The sequence below is a fragment of the Spermophilus citellus genome (assembly GCF_964194105.1).
Source record: "Spermophilus citellus genome assembly, chromosome: 4".
Classification (NCBI taxonomy): domain Eukaryota; kingdom Metazoa; phylum Chordata; class Mammalia; order Rodentia; family Sciuridae; genus Spermophilus; species Spermophilus citellus.
Window position 1 is genome coordinate 123,026,618 of NC_138185.1, and position 22,116 is coordinate 123,048,733.

The window sequence follows — 22,116 nt, forward strand, 5'->3', positions numbered from 1 at the left end:
CACATAGATTTTTGGGTTTGTTTTTAATCTGCCTCACAAAGCTGATATTAAGAGACATGAGGGCCGGGGATGTAGCTCAGTGGTAGAGCGCTTGCCTCGCATGTGTGAGGCACTGGGTTTTATCCTCAGCACCACATCAAAATAAACAAATAAAGATATTGTGTCCATCTACAACTAAAAAATATATATATTTAAAAAAAGAGAGACATGAAAGTACTTCATAAGCCTAAAGGTCTTTCTATTAATGAGATATTTCTGTCAACTCTGATGGTAGCTTTACCATGCATTAAATGAAAAAAAAAAAAAGTATTCTGGACACAGATCATAATGCTAAACATGCATTTGACACTACACAGCTTCATTTGTGTGTGAATAAAACATTCAGATTAAAGTTAGAATCACACTGCTGTCTCTAGATTGCAATCATAAACTGTAGCGTTAATACAAGAATATGGAAAAAGAAAAGTGTGAAAGCAGGAATTCTCAGGGTTGACTCAGAAAGTGTACTGCCTCCCTTCCTTCTCACCTGGTGAAAGGAAGTAAGAGTTGGGGTTCTGCTTCCTTCATTAGGTGAGAACTATTCTATGTAGGGAACAATTTCTGTAATTGCTTGGGCTTTTTACTGTCTACCACTTTAAAAAAGCTAGCTCTTATTCTAGAAAGATTATAATAAATCTACTTGATATTAAAGTTTATCAAACATTTACAGAAAAGAAGCTAGCTGGGTAAATAGGATAAAATAGCTGAATTATTTGGCTGAAAATCTGGAAAGACTCTGATCAATAAATCTAAAAAGCACTCAGTATTTCTGATCTGCTCTTGCTTCAATTAGAACTTAGTAAGTATTTCACCTACTACAATTATTTAATAAACTTAGGGAATAGAAATCAACATTTTGTGTGGTTGAGAGAATGCATATGACCACTTTTCATACTTTTTTCTTTTTTTTGTTGGTTGTTTCTCTTTGTAATCTTACCCTAAACTCAAACTTCAGTAAGACTCTCCCATTCTTGGAAAAGATTGAATAATGCTATCCTTTGAGGTAGCATCCAGTGCTCTGCTTTCCACAGCCTGGCCCCAGCCAGCTTTTCCCTCTCAATGTATTACCTGATGACTCTGCATAAATAGTTCATACACTTTCTCACATCTAGATCCTTTGTTGAGCAATTTCCTTTAAGCTAGAAACAGTCCTTCTTCTCCTTTTAAAATACTACTCTTCCTCATGAAACCTATCCTGACCATGCAGTTAGAGTGAACTCTGTGGCTCCTTTTTACTTTCTCAACTAGACTGAAAACAAGTCACGCAACTCATTCAACACCAAGTATGTCAAGAGTCAACACAACCATTCCTCTCTTCTACCTTGCACCCAGAGGTCTGATTTTGTTCACAAGGGAGTAGGAAGGTGGGCCTTTCCTTTTTTAGTATAAACCAAGGAGAGAATAATTTTATTCCTAGCTTTGGGGCGAAATCCTGATAACCTAATATGAACATGGTAGTTCCATTTCTGTTGCAAGTAACTATGTTAGGCCCAGTGCTAGCCCATGAGACAGGAGGGGAAACCTCCTCAAGAGGCTTCTGGAAAGGGTTTCTTAAAGACAAGGAAGAGACAGCTCCTTTTCTTCTATTGGATCCTGTTATGTTTGTCTACAGTACCCTGATTTGCTGTCTTACATTAAATCTGAGAGAGAAATGCTAAGAAGCAGAGCAGATCTGACATACAAGGCCAGGACCTTGCCTGCTCTGGGGCTTCTTGCCACATGAGATAATAAAATTCTTATTGTTCAAGCTAGCTGAGAAAAGAACTTCTTTTTCTTTCATCTTAAAGCATTCTAAGTGATACAATATCTCAGATGCTTTCTCAAAAGCACTCTCTATGTAGAAATGGCTTATAAAAATTCTAGAGGAAAACGAAGGGGATTTAAGAATGACTGCCTTAGAAGTTGCCTATGTGTGAGTGTGCATATGACTAATGCTCAGTCATAAAGAATAGGGCAAGTGTAGAGAGCACATAGTGGGTAGGAGTTTTTATTTTAGATAACAGGTCATTGCCACACAAGACCCAAAATAAATTCCATATATTGAATAGAAGCTCTCTCTGTGAGAATGTGCTTATGACTAACATTCAGGCATAAAGTATAGGGAAAGTGTAGAGAGCACATAGTGGGTAGGAGTTTTTACTCTAAATAACAGGTCATTGCCACACAAAATACAAAAATAATTTTCCTTATATTAAATAGAAGCACTGCTTTGCTCCTTCTCTTTTTCCCTTTGATTGTAATTCAACAGTCTACATTTTCATTACTCAACTGAAATATAGGGGAAAAAAAGAATATCATCCAATAAACATCAAATAAAGATGGATGAGAAATGTGATTTTTACTTGAGACCTATTTTTTCCCCCTCTGGAAAAATGTTGAAGTTGCTGGGTGTGGTGGCATATGCCTGCAATCCCAGCAACTCAAGAGGCTGAAGTCAGCCTCAGCAACTTAGGGAGGTCCTATGCAACTTACTGAGACCCTGTCTCAAAATAAAAAATAAAAAGGTTAGGGATGTGCCTCAGTGGTTAAGTGCCCCTGGGTTCAATCCCTGGTACAAAAACAAACAAACAAAACAAAGAAAGAGTTGAAGCTTCTGATTCTCCATTTCACTGATGTCCCTTCACAGTTGCTGAGCTCCACTATGGCCTTTCTCTCCAGTGCTAATTAAAACTAAAAGATACTTTGGTAACTGTCTTATTAGGTAAAGGAGAGGCAGTGGGAATGTACAGTGAGGGCAGACACAGATGTCTCAGATGGGAAAGTGAAATAGGTTATGGTAAACATGACACTGATAATTTTAGCAAAAGTGTGCCAAGAGGGTGAGCAGGGCTAAAGTTACATCATTCTTCCTGTAATTTCAGCTCTGTTAAACAACAACTTCAAGTCAACGGGTCTTTCATAGTCTTGTCTATGTAGGGAACAGCTGTTCAACTTTTACTAGACAGCTGAAGCCACAGTGTCTGAGAAAGTAGCAGAACCTGCTAATAGCTGGGAGCAGCTGCCAGCAGTTCATCATGTCCACACTGGAATGCTTCTAAGCAGAACCACAAGGCAAATACACAAAGCACAGGTGATAGCAAAGGTCCGGATTTCCAGAAACACTGCACAATGTAAAAAGGCTTAACAGCAACATAGAAAAAACAAAACCACTTGGACTTAACTAATGGCTGGATTCTGTTTTCCTAAACAGTCATTTCTGAGGTCAGCTGTTGTTGGAGGAATATGGCAATCTTATCCAGTTGCCTAATAATGTCTTTTCTTCAAAGCAAACTAAAATATATTTTCTTTAGCAAAGATTTTTGGCAAACAGTCTTTAGAAAAATACAGGCCAGTTTTTTTAAAAAAATATTTATTTAGTTAGTTAGTTTTAGGTGGACACAATATCTTTATTTTATTTTTATGTGGTGTTGAGGATCGAACCTAGCGCCCAGCGCATGCCAGTCAAGCGTGCTACCGCTTGAACCACATCCCCAGCCCCAGGCCAGGTTTTTACATTACAGCTTAACAGATACTTAACATTTTCATGTACTTTTATTTATTTATTCCTAGTAAGTAAAAAAAAAAAAAAATCCCATTTACAACTGTCTCTCAATAAACTGATACCACAGGGTAATATCTAGAACTTGTCAAAATTAATGTGAAAAAGTCAGGAGGAAATAAAGCAAATTTGAACCACTAACAATATTGAGCCACATTCACTGAGTTCTTCTCTTTAGTAGAAAAACGGAATCATCCCCAGGAATTCATTTTTATATGTGTGTATATATGTATGTATTTATACATGTGAAATAATAACTTAGTGAACCCAAAAATAAAGACAAAAAACCTACATAAAGTTATTCATCTATGAATGAGTCTTACACATGGTACATGGTAAATGTGGAGAACAATGAAAAAAGAGGTCACAATGTGCTTTTATTTAATTGTTTTTGGTGATACTAGGGATAGAACCCAGGGCCTCATGAACCTTAAGCACACATTCGATCATTAGGCTACCTTCTTAGCCTTTGTACTTCTAAATAGGTTATTTTTAAAATTGTCTACACTATCTCATAAAAATTTTTGGTGTAGTTCTTTGGTATCTTACCTTCATCCCAATTTCCCACCTTAATTTTTATTCTAGTACCACAACAATTATTAGAAATTATCAACAAATTATATTAAGAATCTCAGAAGATATTCATAAATAATTCAAAACTAACAAATATTTCAATATTCTCCAAAGTGAACTCCAGGGGAAGCTTCTATTAGATGTCCCCCTTTCCCTGTCATACTAGGGATCAAATCCAGGACTTTGCACATGATAGGCAAATACTCTACCACTGAGTAAGCCCATGTTTAGATGTTTTCTTTTCTTTTTTAAATAGTTTTTTTAAAAACACCTTTATTTTATCTATTTATTTTTATGTGGTCCTGAGGATTGAACCCAGGGCCTTGCACATGCTAGGCAAGTGGTCTACCACTGGGCCACAACTCCAGTCAAAATTTAGATGATTTTGGAGGTGAGGGGGCAGATCAGGGATTGAACTCAGGGGCACTCGCTCGACCATTGAGCCAAATCCCCAGCTCTATTTTGTATTTTATTTAGAGACAGGGTCTCACTGAGTTGCTTAGTCCCTTGCTTCTGCTGAGACTGGCTTTGAACCTGCAATCCTCTTGCCTCAGCCTCTAGAGCTGCTGGGATTACAGGCATGTGCCACTGCGCCTGGCCAAAATTTAGGTGATTTTTAAAATAAATGTTACTAAAAAGTGCCTGTGAAATATTTCCAAGTAAACCTATACCATGTTATGAAGTAGATAAAAGAAAAGCCTACCTGTAAGAGGTGAAGGTGATCCAACCGGTGTTGATGGGTTTGATGGAAAACTACTGCTGGTATGATCAGGAGAATAAATCTAAGCAGAAAACAAGAGATACACATACATCAATATTTCACAATAGCAAATATATAAATCTATTTACATAAATTTATTTTTCCAATCTAAGGTGTTACCCCCTAATACTTATAGTGAAAAGGTTTTCCATCACTCTTAAGACTTTTTTGTTACATGAAGAGCACAGTAGCCTCCATTTTAAAACTTAGATTAAAAAAATCATATATATTCTAATATGATAAGAATAGAATAGATATGCTTCTTTATTGTTCTAGTTGGAAACAGTTAAAAATTTCTGACTGTTAGAATACGCTAACTAAATGAATTAACTCATTTTTTGAGATGATCTTTAAGTGCTTGCCTGCCTAGTATGTGCAAGGTGCTGGGTTCAATCCTCAGCAACACACACACACACACACGTTAGAGAGAAAATGAAAGGAAAAAAAAAGAAAGAAATGGTTTTTAAAAAGTTTAAAAAAAAACAAATAAAAATATTTCTTAGTTACTCCTTACCTCTCCTTTAAAAGGTACTAATTTGATCAACCATATTTTTGCCAATTTTAGCTCCAAATGTTAAAAAAAATTAAACTTACTTCCAAAGTATACTATGCCACCCTTGGAGAAAGTTAAAAAAAAAAATACCCACTGGGTCAAAAATGTGTTCCCCAAATGATTTTTGAACTTGACTTCCCTACAGATCTACTTGAAGAGAAGAGAATAATATACCTGAATGCATAAATTTTGGTATTCTGGCTAAAAATGTTGTTGCTATACTTTATATACTTTTCATATTGCCAAAAATAGTGTAGGAGAGTCGTTCAAGTTCACCTAATTAACGAGTAAATATATTAAGAATCACTTTAGCCAGGTGGGTCATGGTGTACACCTGTATCTGGAGACTAGAGAGGCTGAGGCAGGAAGATTCCAAGTTTCAGCCCAGCAATTTAGTGAGATACTGTCTCCAAATAACAGCACTAAAATAAAAAGGGCTGGGGATATAGCTCAGTGTTTGAGTACCCATGGGTTCAATCCCCTGTAGTCCTAAAAAAGTCCCTTTAATTCATTCAAGGGCTCCTAAGAGGTCCCTCCTAGGAAATATTCCTCTTATCATTATTTTAAAAAAGTCTTATTGATACATTATAATCAGACATAATAATGGGATTCATTGCTACATAGTTGTACATGCATACAACATAATAATATAATTTTTGTCTATTTCATTCCCCAGCACCAGTGTAGGTTTTTCCATAGCTTTCTAAGTCCAGGGAAATGTAAGCACCTTTCCTTATTTCTCCTCATTATTTAGAGGAATATGGTGTAGATGATTTGTAATGTATTTACTTAGTTTTGTGATGGGAAAAAGTCAAGGAGTAAAAGGTGTTTTTGACCAAAGCCAGGAAGTTGCAAAAAGTGAATGTTCTGAGAATCAAAAGTCAATGCCAAATAAAAGTTATGGGACTATTTTTAAAACACTAACTCAAAATTGTAGGGTGGTGTAAGCTGGAAGGAGCTATTGAGAATTTCTCCAGCTCCATCATTGTTACAATAGAACTTGAGGCCTAGAAGGATAAGTGCTGGGATAGAACTCCCCTAATTCCAGTTTTTAGATTCCCATCGGTAAAAGTAAAAATGGGGAGCACTGGAAAGACTCTCCTTGCCCTTGCCTACTCCTTAAGATTAAGCCTCACACTTTGAAAACTTGGAATGGAACCACCATTTGACCCAGCTATACCACTCCTCGGTCTATACCCAAAGGACTTAAAATCAGCATACTATCGTAACATAACTACATCAATGTTCATAGCAGCTCAATTCACAATAGCTAAACTGAAAGCAACCTAGATGTCCTTCAATAGATGAATGGATAAAGAAAATGTGGTATATATACACAATGGAATATTACTCAGCATTAAAAGAGAATAAAATCATGACATTTGCAGGTAAATAGATAAAGCTGGAGAATATCATGCTAAGTGAAGTAAGCCAATCCCAAAAAACCAAAGGCCAAATGTTCTCTCTGATAAGTGGATGCTGATCCATAACGAGGATGGGGGAGGCATGGGAAAAATGGAGAAACTTTGTGCAAAGGAGAGGGTGGGGGAGGGAGGGAATGTGGAGGCAGGAAAAATGATGGAATGAGATAGACATCATTGCCCTAGGTATATGGTGACACTACATCATGTACAACCATAGAAATGTAAACTTGTGCTGCAATTGTGTACAATGAATTGAAATGCATTCTGTTGTCATATATACCTAATTAAAATAAAGAAATTAATTTAAAAAAAAGACTAAGTTTCACAACAAGACCTGGGAACTACAAAGCCTATAGGTGTCCTTTATCTCTATCTATGTTAGGACCCCAGGAAACCCAGGCTTTCAGCTTCTTCTCATAAAGTTCTTAGTATCCACTTTGTGATGCTGGACAATATTATTCTTACAAAATGCATAATAAAACATTTTTGCACCTCAGCACTTAACACTTTACAGGGACACAGGCACATCAATGTTTATTGCAGCACAATTCACAACAGCTAAACTGTGGAACCAACCTAGATGCCTGTCAGTAGATGAATGGATAAGAAAAATGTGGCATATATACACAATGGAATATTACTCAGTAACAAAATAGAATAAAATCATGACATTTGCAGGTAAATGGACAGAGTTAGAGAAGAAAATGCTAAGTGAAGTTAGCCAATCCCTAAAAACCAAATGCCAAATGTTTTCTCTGATATAAGGAGGCTGATTCATAGTGGGGTTGGGAGAGGGAGCATGGGAAGATGAGACAAACTGGGTCAAATGGTGGTTCCATTCCAAGTTTTCTAAGGGCGAGGCTTAGTCTTAAGGAGTAGGCAAGGGCAGGGAGAGTCTCATAGAGGGGAAGGGAGAGGGCAAGGGGTGTAAAATAGATGGTGGAATGAGATGGACATCATTTCCCTAAGTACATGTATGAAGACAAGAATGGTGTGAATATACTTTGTATACCACCAGAGATATTAAAAAATGTGCTCTATATGTGTAATATGAATTATAATGTAGTATGCTGTCATATATAACAAATTAGAATAAAAAAAAATAAAATAAATGTAGCCAGATCAGGAAGTTGTATACTCAAGTTAAAAAGCCATTTTGGAAGGGGATAGGAAAGGTAGCAGAATACAACAGTCACTAATATGGCATTATGGAAAAATGTGGATGTGTAATCGATGTGATTCTGCAACTTGTATTTGGGGTAAAAATGGGAGTTCATAACCCACTTGAATCAAATGTATGAAAGATGATATGTCATGAGATACGTAATGTTTTGAACAACCAATAAAAAAAAAATACTCCAGAAACCAAAAAAAAAAAAAAAAAAAAAGCCATTTTGGAAAAGCAAAACTATGAAAAAGAATTCAAGAAGCTTTTGGAGGCTTTAGGGAATTAGTATAAGATCAATATTGTTGGTCTTAACGTAGTTAGGGCTGAGTGGTTCCATAACTCAGTGGTTCCATTCCCAGCATCACCAGAAAAAAAGCTGTTATTTAAAATTGTTACTTTGCAAAAAATTTACAGGACATACATGAAAATTAGCTACCAGCCACATTTTGGTTCCTAGTGGCTCCACATATATAAACTAATTTATCTCAACCACGTAAGTAAATTAGGTAAGGTCACACATGCCAACAAAAATATGTCTTAAGATTCACATAATTAGCTGGGTATGTCGGAGCATGCCTACAATCCCAGTGGCTCAGGAGGCTGAGGCAGGAAGATCATGAGTTCAAAGGCAGCCTCAGCAACTTTGCAAGACCCTGTCTTTAAATAGAATATAAAAACGGCTGGAGATGTGGCTCAGTGGTTAAGTACCCCTGGGTTCATTCCCCAGTAAAACAAACAAACAATTCACATAATTATACCTTTAATTAGCAATAATGGTTTATGAAACATCCTGAGTGTAATATTGGCAAGGGAGGGAAGAGCTGATAACACTGATGTGGGTAGATGAAGAGGGAGAAAAGTTTTAGTTCCATGTAAACTAGCCTGACTTGTTGGTTTTTAGCCCTCAAGTGGGATGTCTTTATTTTTCTAGTAATTCCTCTTTTCATCCCATATTTAATTGAGCTATTTTCCTTGAACATAGTTTTTTTAAAAAAATTTTTAAGTTGTTGATAGGCATTTATTTATTTATGTATTTATATGTGGTGCTGAGAATCGAATCCAGTGCCTCATACATGCCAGGCAAGTGTACTACCGCTGAGCTACAGCCTCAGCCCTGGAACACAGTTTTGAACTACCAAATCCCATGCTTCCTGTTGCGTACAAAATAACATTTGATATCATAATCTGGTAAGAAAAATATCTTTCTACTCCGTAATCTACTTATAAACTTACATACTCTGTTATCCAAACAAAATATTGTTTTTCATTTTCTGAACATAGCTTGTTCTACTTTCAGAAAGTCTATTTCTTAACTTCTCCTTGGTGGAATTCCACACTACCTCAAAGCTTAGCTCAAATGTCACTTCCCCATTTCCATGTCATTTTTACCTCCTTTATTATCTCAGAGGCAGAGATCTTATAAAGTTCAACACTGAATCAATCACTGCCTGCCAGTGTCTTGTGTAAGTAGGCTCTCAATGTTTTTTAAAAAATTTGAATGATAAAATTGTACATGAAATTTGGTATAACACTTACTGATAAAAAGAAGGACTCCTTAAATGCTAGCATTTGTCTTAGTATTTGTGTAATGGGGAGCAGTGACAGAAATACCAAAAGAAGAAAAAGAACTTTGTTATATAGATGACTTTATTTTGAATAAGGTTTTGTTTGTTTTTTTGTGGTGGGGTCTTGAACCCAGTAGGCAAGTATTCCACCACTGAACTACATCCCTAACTCTCAAATCAGTTTTATGGTAACAGTTTTAACGGTGAGGTGGTGGTGAGGGTTCCACTACGTCTAGAAATTAGTGCTAAAATAATAGACTGTCCATATCACATTATTAGATAGGTAGGGACTGCTCAGGGTATAAATGGACTATCAACACTTATTTTCCCTGAGAACTCTGCCCTTACATGTCAAGAATTAGCTGCACCTCCTATTATGTCAGAGAAGACAGAGATTGTAGCGTAAAGTCATGTAAGATCATTACCTTAAAGTGATTTAGCAAAATGTGCTGATCTTATATGTAAAAGAGGTTTAAAAATCACTGTATAAATAGGAGCTTTAAAAAATTCACTGTATAAACAGGAGAAGTGGTAACAAAAATGTATCCAGTATGAAAACATATCCCTTCTGGTATTTCTTCCCCACAGCAGCTTCTCCATTTATATAATAAAAGCCATTTTCCCTTCACCTGTCACATTTGCTTGTTCTACTTCACCAATTAAAGTGATAAGAGAGCACTATTGTTGATTTTTCCTGAACTTATAGATAGGAAAAAGGCTGGCAAGTTGGAGGATTTTTCCTATCTTTTTTACTTTCAAAAGAATATGCGGGGAGAAGAAGAGCAATAAAACCTTAAAAAGGTATAACACAACATTTGGATCACATATCTTCTCACTAAACTATCTGTGCAGGTTTACCGTATTACCAAATACAAACAAATTATACTTATTCTATAAAAATTGTTGTGCTACTTTCAGAAATTCTAAACACTAGGCTTTATTTGGCAAAGTGCATCCTAAATTAAGAATATATTTTGTTTCGTATTTTCTGGCCTTACAGGACTCTTAACATTGGTGTTTGAAGAGAAAAAAGAAGAAAAAGTCAGTAACATCAAAATGAGAGGGAGTGATTTAGAGTCTCCAGCATAAACACAAAAGTAAGAACTCATTCTGCATGCAGTCCATGGTCCTCATACTGTTAAGTGACCAATGATGAATAACTCTCAATACCTTCTGCCAGGCTTAAACGGTAATATGCCTCATTTTACTGCAACAAATGAGGCTCCTCCTCCTATCAGTCATGGTCCATTCCAATCAGCAGGGTGCCAATAAGCCAGGAGCTAATGAAAAGGGCCTCGGACAAAAAGGAAACAATGGAGAGCGCCCAGGCCCAACCCTGAAATTGTGAGCTCAATTTTTTAAACACTACAGTGCACATTTCAGTTAATCTTTATTATGCTAATGTTATTGAGTCTAAGGAACAAAGAAACTTATTTCATGATTACTTTTAAACGTCAACTTCCAGGAATTTTCTTTTCTTTTGTTAGAGACTACTGACCATTTAACTATCCAGATTAAAACACACATACACACACACACACACCACACACTTTCCCCCTCTCTTGCTCTGAGGTAGAAATCAAAACATAAATTATCACAAAGAAGTCTGATATAATCAACAAAGTTAAACAGTCCTCTTGTTTGATCTCCTCTAAATTAAAGACCAAGTGTTTTGATATGGTATTAGGCACTGAAATAAACCAGATGTTTCTTGCTCTATATAACTCTCCATGGGCACAATCTTAAAGGGTTATTGTCTGGCAAATGTTCAGGGAAACACATTAGAAATGGCACGAATACACAGATTTTCCTTCCCTTCTATCTACCCTAGTTTATTATCTAAACTAATGCATAATCCACAGGGCTTTGGGAACTTTGTGTAAATACTTTCATGTACAATTCTCTTTTTTGCTATCCTGAGATTAAGACCACAATTATCCAGGCTTAAACCTAAAATAAAGGAACCTTTGCAAATGCATTATCTAGCCTTACATGTTTAATCACACAGTATTCTGCAAGCTCTTTAATACCTAAACTGAAGAACAAAGGTTGTACCCTCTGATGTTTCACACATGAAAGACCTTCTAAGACATACATCAGACAATTGGAGAACTAGAATTAACTTCCAGTGGCAACTGCTCGGTGTTATTTCCCCTAAAACTAGGTGCCATGCTAAAAATGTTACATTCTAAAGAACTTGAAAAGTTTCAAAATAGTCATGGTCACCATTTCCAAAGATCTGTAATATTTAACATAAAATTCTGATGTGCATATTAGATTCTCAAATGTAATCCTCATTAAGTTCCTCTTCTCATCTGTTCTAATCCTTTCTATCCCCAGACAATGTAATGTTTTTATTTTTCAGTACATTTTGAGTACTAAACATGTATTAAAGTGAATGTGAGTCTGTGGAGGAAGTTACAGAAAGAATGTATTTGGGAGGGGTCTGGACGTGGGGAAGGAAGGAGGTAGCAGATGGATTGAAGGAAGGGATATGAAGTGTGTAGACTATGGCATGTAGTGATGGAGCAGATGGAATGCATCACCGTCAGCTATGACAGAAATGATTTATGGAATGACCTGACTGCTCCTGCCTAGTAACAACACAGGATGACAGAGCTCAGTTTCCATGACAACCAAAGCCCACCCACTAACTAGATTAAACATTTTTTCCCCAAGCTTCCACACAGAGACTTTGGATTTTCTTTCTCAAATGCCACCCTAGTTTGGCTAGTATGTTGTTCACACTTTAAGAAGATGTTCAAGGACTTGAAGGGTAACTAAAAATGAGACTGAAGGGCCATTAAGAACATCAAAAATTCTTGCCTGATTTTATGGCAAGGTTTCTTCAGAGACTTTTTGTTTCAAAAACCAAAACCAGTGTAACTAATTAAAACAAATAAAAATAAAGAAAAAAAAACCCAAACTAAACAAACAAAAACCCTGTGGGTGTGGGGGGTGTCAAAATGTACATTGTATTTTTAAAGTTTGCTTAATATTAAAAGTTCAAATTTTATTTGTCCTCTTTTTATCCCCACAGAGTATGATCCAAGAACAAACCCAGGGCCTTGCATATGCTAGGCAAGCACTCTGCTACTGAGCTGAGCTAAATCCCCACCCCTGTTATTTGTCTTCTTCTTACTTGTGAACTATCTTACTGGAATATAACAAGCCAATCAAACACCTGGGAAACCCTTATCTTTAATACTACAGAATAATATACATTTTTCTGGTGGGAATAAATTCAGAAAAAATCGGGACAATTTTCTATAATATTCACTCTTACCTCTCTAAGACTCAGTCACTGTAGCACTATTGCTCCTGGACATACACAGCAGTAGTTAGGAAACCTAGTCAGATCAGGGTTCTAATGTATGAGTCTACCCTTACTAGCTTTGTGATCCCTAGAGCAAGCTACTTAATCTTTCTGGGCTCAAGTTACTTAACCTTTTAAACCTTAGTTTCTCAGCTGTAACATAGGGATAATAATGCCAACCTTGCAGGGTTTTCTTGAGGATTAAATAAAACAAAGCATGTAAATGCTTAGTATAGTGCCAGGCACCTAAAGAACAATCGAATTATAGCTGATAATTTTTTGTGGGTTTTGTTATTATCATGCTATTATTACAAATGATCCAAGATTGAATTCAGGAAATATTTACTGCAGCCATTTTGAGTGGGGTTCCACTATCTAGCAGATAAATTTAACTTGTTTAATTTCTCAAGAAGCTTGAACTTAGCTATAGAGAAAGGCTAATTTACAGGAACAACCCAAAGAGGTTTACCTCTTTAAATGTTCAACAGTTGTTTCCTACTACTCATATATTAAAGTACTCTACATTCCCCATGAACAGCAACAAATATGTTTGAAGAGTTAATTGCACTGCACAGAAAATATAAGACAATTGTGTGGGTTATAGAAAGATACTGCTCAAAAGAAAAAAAAGAAGAGAAAAAAATGCCTAAGGAGAAATTTAACAAAGTATAAAGCAGAATACCTCTTTTGAATAATTAGTTCTAGAACCTTTATGGATTACTGATAAATGCTCTCACTTCTCATTTTATCATTCCAAAAGAAGAAATTTTAATTTTAACGATTTCAGAGTCAGATATTAAAATGTAACTATTGCTTTTTTACTAAACTGATAAATGTATTTGATCAAGAAAATATTACAGGGCTAGGAGTTAGCCCTGTGATAGAGTGCTTGCTTAGCATGACTAGTACTAGAGGTGAAATGGGGTGGGATGCGCCAAAAAACTATAAAATCCCTTTGAATCAGTTTTATTATTTTTACTTCGTTTAGCATGAGTTCTTCAATAAATCTGGCTTTTTAAAAAAGGCTCTCATTTCCTAACTTTTGAATCACTCAGCTATGGCTGATTTTTATTTTCGTTTTAAAAAGTATAGATAGGCAGGTGCAGTGGCACACACCTGTAGTTTGGGAAGCTGAGGCAGGAGGATCATAGGTTCAAAGTCAATCTCAGCAACTTAGTGAGGCCCTTAGCAATTTAGTGAAAACCTGTCTCAAAAAATAATGTGGCTTAGTGGTTAAGGGTTTCTGGGTTCAATCCCTAGTGCCCTTCCCACACCAAAAATATAAAAATATTTTCCATCTTGGAAAAATTCTTATAAAGTACTTTTTGTGAAATGAATCAATAAAAACAGAATAGCTCTAAATAAGTAATGATGCTGATGGCTACAACTACACTTAATACTCATTGTCCATAAAATCTAATCACTGCATTTAGCAATACAGAATTCATTCAGTAAAATATGCAATACAGAATTCATTCAGTATAATATGTAAAACCAATACTCACAGATGCCAAAGCCTTTCCGAGTGCGTCACCTGTCTGTGAGCTTCCAGCAGCATTCCCTCTAGTTCCTGGATATTTTGAGAAGAGAAACAAATTAAGAATTTTAGTAGGAAAGTATGCTGTTTCAGCATTATTGTTGTCACACATTTACCACCATCAAGGAAGCAATACTCTGCATGTGCTTAATAAGCTAAAGTAAAAATGAATTCATTCCTTACTAGTTTCCACATTAACAAAAAGGAAAAGATTCTTCACTTTTAAATTAAATACTAAAAATACATGATAATATGGGGTTCACTGAAAACCCACCTGTAAGATTTTTAGGAATTTTTGCCAATCCCAAAAGCTCACCTAGAATGTTGTCTGATCCATTGATGGGAGGGGTGTGTGAGGCAGCAACATAAGGTGAACTGCTGGTGCTGCCACGATGGAAGCTGGACATTGGTGGAAGACTTGTGTTTATGTCTGTTGGTGAAACTGAGTGTGGAGGATAACTCTAGAAAAAGGGGCAAAGAGATACAATCGGTCAAATTTATTTTCTGAATAATACGCATATACACTGAACAACTACTTCAAAAAGAGCATTATAAGTTAGTTCAAGAGGGTTATTATGGTCATTTACTTTTTGAAAAGTCATGGTAAATAGTATAAGTCCAGAAACATTCCAAACTTTAGAAGTTTTGGCAGAATCAAATTGTATACTTGGAATCCAAAAGAAACATAATGAGGACAAGATGTTGCTGCAACCTTGTCATGTGTGATAGCTCACCAAGCGGTCATGTGAATGAAGGCTGCCATAACTACTGGACTGAGACATGTGGGAAGTGGAGGTCCCCAGAATTCCACCAAAACCAGGCTGGCTCATCCCATTTGATGAATTCCAAAGGTCAGAAGAATTGTGGGTCCCATCTAAGATAAAAAGAAAAGTATTAAAATTTCCTTAGCTAATTTTTTTTTTTTATTTTGATGATGCTTATAAAAACAAAAAACAAAAACCAAAAAAACAGTGCTAAAGATGTGGCTCAGCACCCCTGGGTTCAATCACCAGTACCAACGAATCAACAGAAAGATGTAATAAGTTTAATAGTGAAGGAAAAAAGTAATCTAAACTACAATAGGTCATTAGATAAATCCTCAGAAGATGTAAATCCACATCAAACAAGACAAATATTCCGAATTGGTGGAAAGGCTGGATTTAATTTTTGGTTAAATGGCATACTCTTACTCATAAAAATACAAAAAAATGTTCTTAATTCATAACATGCAATGTACATTGTATCTAACATTTTTAAACTGCAATGAAGTTTCTCTAAGAGTAGACCCAAGTAATTGATAATGACCATATTACAGTCAGCCTTCAAATTAAACGTGTCAGTAATGACTTCACTCACAGTATAGTCAGGGAACCACTTATGTAATAATTTATTGCTCCCATATATATGCTTCCCATAATCACAAACCACAGGAGACCAAATAAAAATGATTTGCTAGACATGCATTAAAGGAAATGCAACACATTTTCTTTCTTAACAAGTCTTAACTCTGTTCTGATATTCACTCTTTATTTATATTGTTTGTTCTAGGCATGATATGAACCTGTAATTTTAAACGACAAACCAGAGTTGTTAATAGCTTTCATACTTTTAAATTCTAAAGCCAAGTCAGAGCACCTTTATTTATTCTTCTCAATTTAAGTCTTTTATAAATTCAATCAATACTGAATGGGTACTCTAGTGATTTGCTGAATAATCCAACTGAATTGCAATTAATGATAATCAGCACTACACAATAACAACCAAAAAAAAAAACCCTAAATTTTAATTTATCTCAGCCAAAAAATACCTAGATAAATAATGTCTGAATTCCTATGAAGATATTGTCTTTCCCCACACTTTAAAATATGAGCTAATATACAGATGACTGCAGTTGTATGTGACAACTACTTGGTAGTACTTACCTTGCATAAAGAAAGTGCTAGCAAACATACTGGTTGGTGGCTTAGGAGACGGATAACTAGGAGATTCACGGTTGAAATCATCTGAATTTGGGGATGGTGCATACACCTTAAAATTAAACAAGAAATTTAATTAAAATAGAAATGACTATTGTATTACTTATAAAAGATGAGTTCTACTTTCCATCAAGCATCTAAAAAGGTCATCTAATCCTTATAAAGGCCTACTACAAATACAAAGAACATGAACTAAATCCACATAAATAACATCAAACTTGATTAAATACACGTTTCTTTCCGAATATCCATGTAATGCATATCGATGTGACAATTATACCAGATGGATGAAAAAAGTTCTAAGTGTCGACTTGGATAACAAAACATAAATTTCACATAGCTCAAGATTCAAAATCTGGTGGAACAAACAGATGTCCTTTGAACATACAGCATGATATAAAATCAAAATGAATTAGATTCATTTTTTATCCTTTGTTATTATTAAAAGTCAACTGTGGAAGGTCTAACACAGTTGTTCAGAAACTTCTCTAACTTGGTAGTGTCAGCAATTAATTAAAAACAACTTCTAGGCTGGGGCTATGGCTCAGCAGTAATGCACTTGCCTGGCATATGTGAGGCATTGGGTTCGATTCTCAGCACCACATAGAAATAAATAAAATAAAGGTCTATCAACAACTAAAAAATATTTTAAAAAAACAACAACTTCTGCTGAGGAGTTTTAATTCTTTAATTTCAAGTACACTTTCAGCATTGCTTTCATAAAAACCTCATTTAATTTGCTAGAATAGTATTAATTTCCTTTGGTATACCATTGCTTCAGAAAAGGGACCTATGAACATTTTGAATTTGTAAATGACCAACATTTGTATTCCTCTGGAAAACTTATATGGGCAGTCAAAAAATATTAATGATCAAACACAATCACACCATTCTCATAACTACTGAAACCATGAAGGAAAACAACATTTAAAGTCATGTATGGTCTGTAAAGTAAACCCGAAGTCAGGAAGAAGGGAAAGGAAAGGTAAGCTATTGTAAGTAGCTTATGAAATAATTTATTTTGTTTTAGTTTGTTAAGGGCACACTCAATTAAATTTCACTGAAAAATAAAAATTAAAAGTATTCATTTAACTGAAAGTAAGTAACATTAAAATTATGGGAGCATATATAAAATCAAACATATTTATTTGTATAAGCATAGGAAATCTCTGGAATAAAACAAGAAATTTAACATAAAGAAAAATTTTGGAATTACACATGAGAAATTTAACAATGGTTACACCTCAGGACTTAGGAAGGATTTTGACTTCATGTGCTTCTACAAATTGTGTATTGTTACCTCAAGCATTATACTTCTAAATAGTAATAATAATAATAATGATAAAAAAGTTAAGAAATATTAAAATGGGAGCTAAATTTTTTATTTACATAAACTATTATATATGCATAAACTATCAAGAATCTGGTCTTTCTTTGAGGCACTAACTGTTGTAAAGGCCTCTGGCAAGTTACCCTGACCTTCCTGAGACTCAATTTCCTCATATGTAAAAATGGTGCTTACAGTAACTGCACATACAGGGGCCACTGGAAGATTAGATAAAATAATACACATAATAAAATATTCAGCACAGTGCCTATTCAGAGTAAGCAGTCACAACGAATTAGCTAATATTATCATGTTTCAGTCATCCTAACAGAAGCAGTTATGCTGTTACATACTGCCCCTGTTCAATTCTTACAGTTTTTCTCCATATGACCCTACTTATATACACACAACTTCTCCTAAATGAAAGGTTAGAAAGCCCATTTTACTCTTCTTAGTAGTCCTGATAATACTAGCACAGGAGTGTCTTTTTAATGGATTGGCATTTAGTTTTGTTTCCTACCTTTCACATTCCAGAGGTAAAAACACACATCTGTGGTACCTGAGAAGTTTGGGATAAGATATATTCCTAAGAATTATCCAGAAGGACCCTAGATAGGGGAATATGGCAGATAAAAGTTTGTTCATTATATATTATACATATTTTTGTAGTCTAAAGCTATTTCATAAAAGACTGTGTTACGATTAAAGAATTGGGTATACATAAGTGTGTTTGGAATGTATCATACAGGCCAACAGGCAGGTAAAGTTTTCTGGAAAGGAATTATGGATTATTTTCTCTTAATCAACTTTCAGCTTCCAATCTTAGCCACAACTAGAAGTCTTTTGTCCCTTTGTATATAGATTCCCCCAAGCCAAGCTGAAACCACAAACAACAAAAGGTAGAGTACATCTATAGATTTATCCAGGAAATACAAATCAGAATCAAATTTAGAAGACTGCATCAGAAGATGTACTTTTTATCACAAATGTGCATTTACTATACATACCACCCTTGATCTGAAAGTATGAAATACAAAATTCTCTAATTCCATTTGGACAGAAACAACATGTAAGCCTCACACTTGGTAACTGTGAGAAAGTTCTGAAGTGTTATTGAAAAAAAAAAAACCCTCCATAATTTTCAGTTTAAATTTCAACATAATTTGCCCATTTACATTTTTTCATCCTTAATCTCATTTAATCACTCTGTTCCATACATGACACACATACATTTTTAAATTTTTAAAATGTTTGCAATTAGAAAAGGAAGTAAAGGACATACTTGATTTTACTGATTTACAAACTGCTAAATACAGAATATACTGATCATATAATAATTGATTGAAGGCAGTCATGGAAAGCAAAATAAACAACAAACAAACCGAACAAACAAAAAAAAAACAAGATAAATCACACACAGCAGAGAAAGACACTTGCTTACCCTTACAAGAAAATTCTGAAGCTGTATGGAAAAAACAAGCCTCATTTAGAGGTAAAGTTTGTTTTTACTGTTAGGCTTCATAAATACAATTTTTAAAAAAAGGAGTTTTAAAAGATATTATAAATAAAAATGGTAAATAAAACCCTAAACTACTTTATCACTTAGGTTCTAACAAATTCAAAAGTTTTATTGTAATAAAAATGCTTTGAGATAAATGGTTCTCAAAGACACCCATTTAACAACGATTCTAACTCCACTTTTGGTATCTTAACCATAGCTTGCAAAAACACAGATGCAATGTTTCGAGGCAGCAGTTGTGCCAGTCTCGATTTTTCAGATCAAAGAGTTCTTGTGGCAAAGCGCAACTGATGTGGTCTCAAAGAGTTTATTAACTCCAGATGTAGGGAAATAGTCAGCCAATTCCACAAAAAGAGCAAGTCTCTCCTAGTTACAATCAGTACTGGCCACAAATTAAAACCAGACTGCTTATGTCATCTGATCACCTGCACAAAGATGCCAGGCTCCCTGCCCCCCCCCTCCCCGAACCCCCCCAATCTGGGCCAGTTAATGATCTAATCATACATTCAAATGTCAAGGATGATTTTGTACCACAACAATTTTAGAATTGAGAAAGGAATATGTATGCTGTAAGATGATTAAAAACTACTTTAAATACAAGAGAGAAATGTTCAATTTAGTACCTTAAGATGTTCCATTAAAACATCATAGATAGAAATTTTCTTTAGAATTGTAGTCTCCATTTCAGAAATCTAGGCTCAAGGCAGCTATAATGGGACTGCTTTTCCCAAGCATTTATATTTTCACCTCAAAGAATGGCGTTAAGAGAAATTTTGAGTGTCTGGTGAACAGACATTTTTAATTTAAAAGAATATAACTGGGGCTGGGGATGTGGCTCAAGCGGTAGCACGATCGCCTGGCATGCGTGCAGCCTGGGTTCGATCGTCAGCACCACATACAATACAAACATAGATATTGTGCCTGCCGAAAATTAAAAAAAAAAAAAAAAACAAAACAGAATATAACTGAAGGGGCTGAGGTTGTGGCTCAGCAGTAGAACGCTCACCTAGTGAGAGGCCCTGGGTTTGGTCCGCAGTACCACATAAAAATAAATAAATAAATAAATAAATAAATAAAATAAAGGTATTGTGTATTCAACTACAACTAAAAAATAAATATTAAAAAAGAAAATAACTGAAAATCTAGCAGATATCTCCTTTTCATCACTATTAAGTCTGGTTGAAAAGAACAAACCCATATCAACATCTTGAATGTCCTCATTCTACCCAACCCCAAGTTAACTTTCCAAAAGGAATAGCATACTTTAGGAATGAATATTTACAATTACTCTTTACAATGATTACATAATTATCCTTGGAATGTTTTAGTTCATACAACCAACTGGAGTCAAAGTGGCAAAGACATTTCTTTTTTTCCTGTTTGGATGATTCACTTATTTTAGATATATGGATGACCCCAAATTCAGGGCAAAGCCATTCTTGATCTAAAGCTGTTGTGCACTGTGTTCTTGATTTCAATGCATCCTTTCTGTAATTATATATTGGAAATGTCCCTATGAGGCAGGAAAGAATGACTTTCTGATAATTGTTGAGAGAAGATGCAAACAAACCTTACCTAAAAAAGATAAAGACACATAACCTGTGTGGTCCCTGGTATTTTCAAATGACCCAAATGATGAGGAGATGGTATTTTCCTCAGTATGTGAGGATAACTATATATCCTAATTAAAGGGCCCTTCCCAGAACATGAGAGGAATGCTTTTAGATGACACTGTCCAATAAAGGTTTCTGTGATAATGGAAATGTTCACATTTGCGTTGTGCAACAGAGTAGCCAATGGTCACATGACTACTGAACAACCTGAAATGTGGATAGTACAACACAGGAACTAAACTTCAATTTTTATTTTATTAAGCAGCATATATTTACTATAATTGTATACTGAATAAGACAGAACACTCTCCCTTACTCAGCTGTTTAAAAAATTATTCTGGAAAAAAAATAAACAAAAAGCAAAAAATGAGACAAGATGCCTCCAGAGGGTGGAAGAGAAGGCCAAGTGTGACCAATCCATCCTGCTCTGGAAATGCAGCTGACAAACCCCATTGAGGAAAAAAAGGAGATATGTTCTTCTTATTGAGACTCTTTTTTTTTCTTCAAAATATTTTATTTTAGATGTTGATGAACCTATATTTTATTCGTTTATTTATGTGTGGTGCTGAGAATCAAACCCAGTGCCTCACACATGCTAGGCAAGCCCTCTATCCCTGAGCCACAACCCCAGGCCCCTTATTGAGACTCTTTTGGGGGATTCTTTTATATCTATTATGATTTACCTATCCACTGCAGAGATGAATTTTAATAAATAGCTACTAATTTCAATTCCTTCCAAAAAAAATTATTTTGAAAGAAATATTCAGGGGCTGGGGATGTGGCTCAAGCGGTAGCGCGCTCGCCTGGCGTGCGTGCGGCCCGGGTTCGATCCTCAGCACCACATACCAACAAAAGATATTGTGTCCGCCGAGAACTAAAAAAATAAATATTAAAAAAAAAAAGAAAGAAAGAAATATTCAGAAGTCTTGTAAGCTCTTAGGCCTATGAATATTAGCCAAAAATTCACAAACATTTGGGAATATTGTCACCTAATTTGGAGTAAAGAAGGAAGGGCTTGTTCATTTTTTTGGATATGCTCCAAAGAACTACCAAGATTTCATTATGTTTGAACTTTTATTATCTCTTGTCAAGATGGTTTGAATAATAGTTTTAAATTTCAATATGTTCAATATCATTAATATGGACCTAACATGCTAACATAGAGACCTCCAATACATGAAAGGTCTATGCATATAATAAATTCAGCA

The 22,116-nt window shown here is 35.2% G+C and overlaps 1 protein-coding gene across 15 annotated transcripts in view; it reads right to left on the reverse strand.

The window, feature by feature from the left end:
• TCF12 (transcription factor 12) overlaps window positions 1–22,116 on the reverse strand; it is a 361,634-nt gene that overhangs the window by 39,259 nt on the left and 300,259 nt on the right. For all 15 annotated transcript variants that reach the window (XM_081290080.1, XM_081290083.1, XM_081290082.1 and 12 more), the window contains 5 exons: window positions 16,396–16,501; window positions 15,208–15,347; window positions 14,790–14,934; window positions 14,442–14,506; window positions 4,854–4,932 (listed from right to left, as the gene is read on the reverse strand). In XM_081290080.1, coding sequence (XP_081146206.1) covers window positions 4,854–4,932; window positions 14,442–14,506; window positions 14,790–14,934; window positions 15,208–15,347; window positions 16,396–16,501 — 535 coding nt within the window. The remainder of the gene's footprint in view (window positions 1–4,853; window positions 4,933–14,441; window positions 14,507–14,789; window positions 14,935–15,207; window positions 15,348–16,395; window positions 16,502–22,116) is intronic.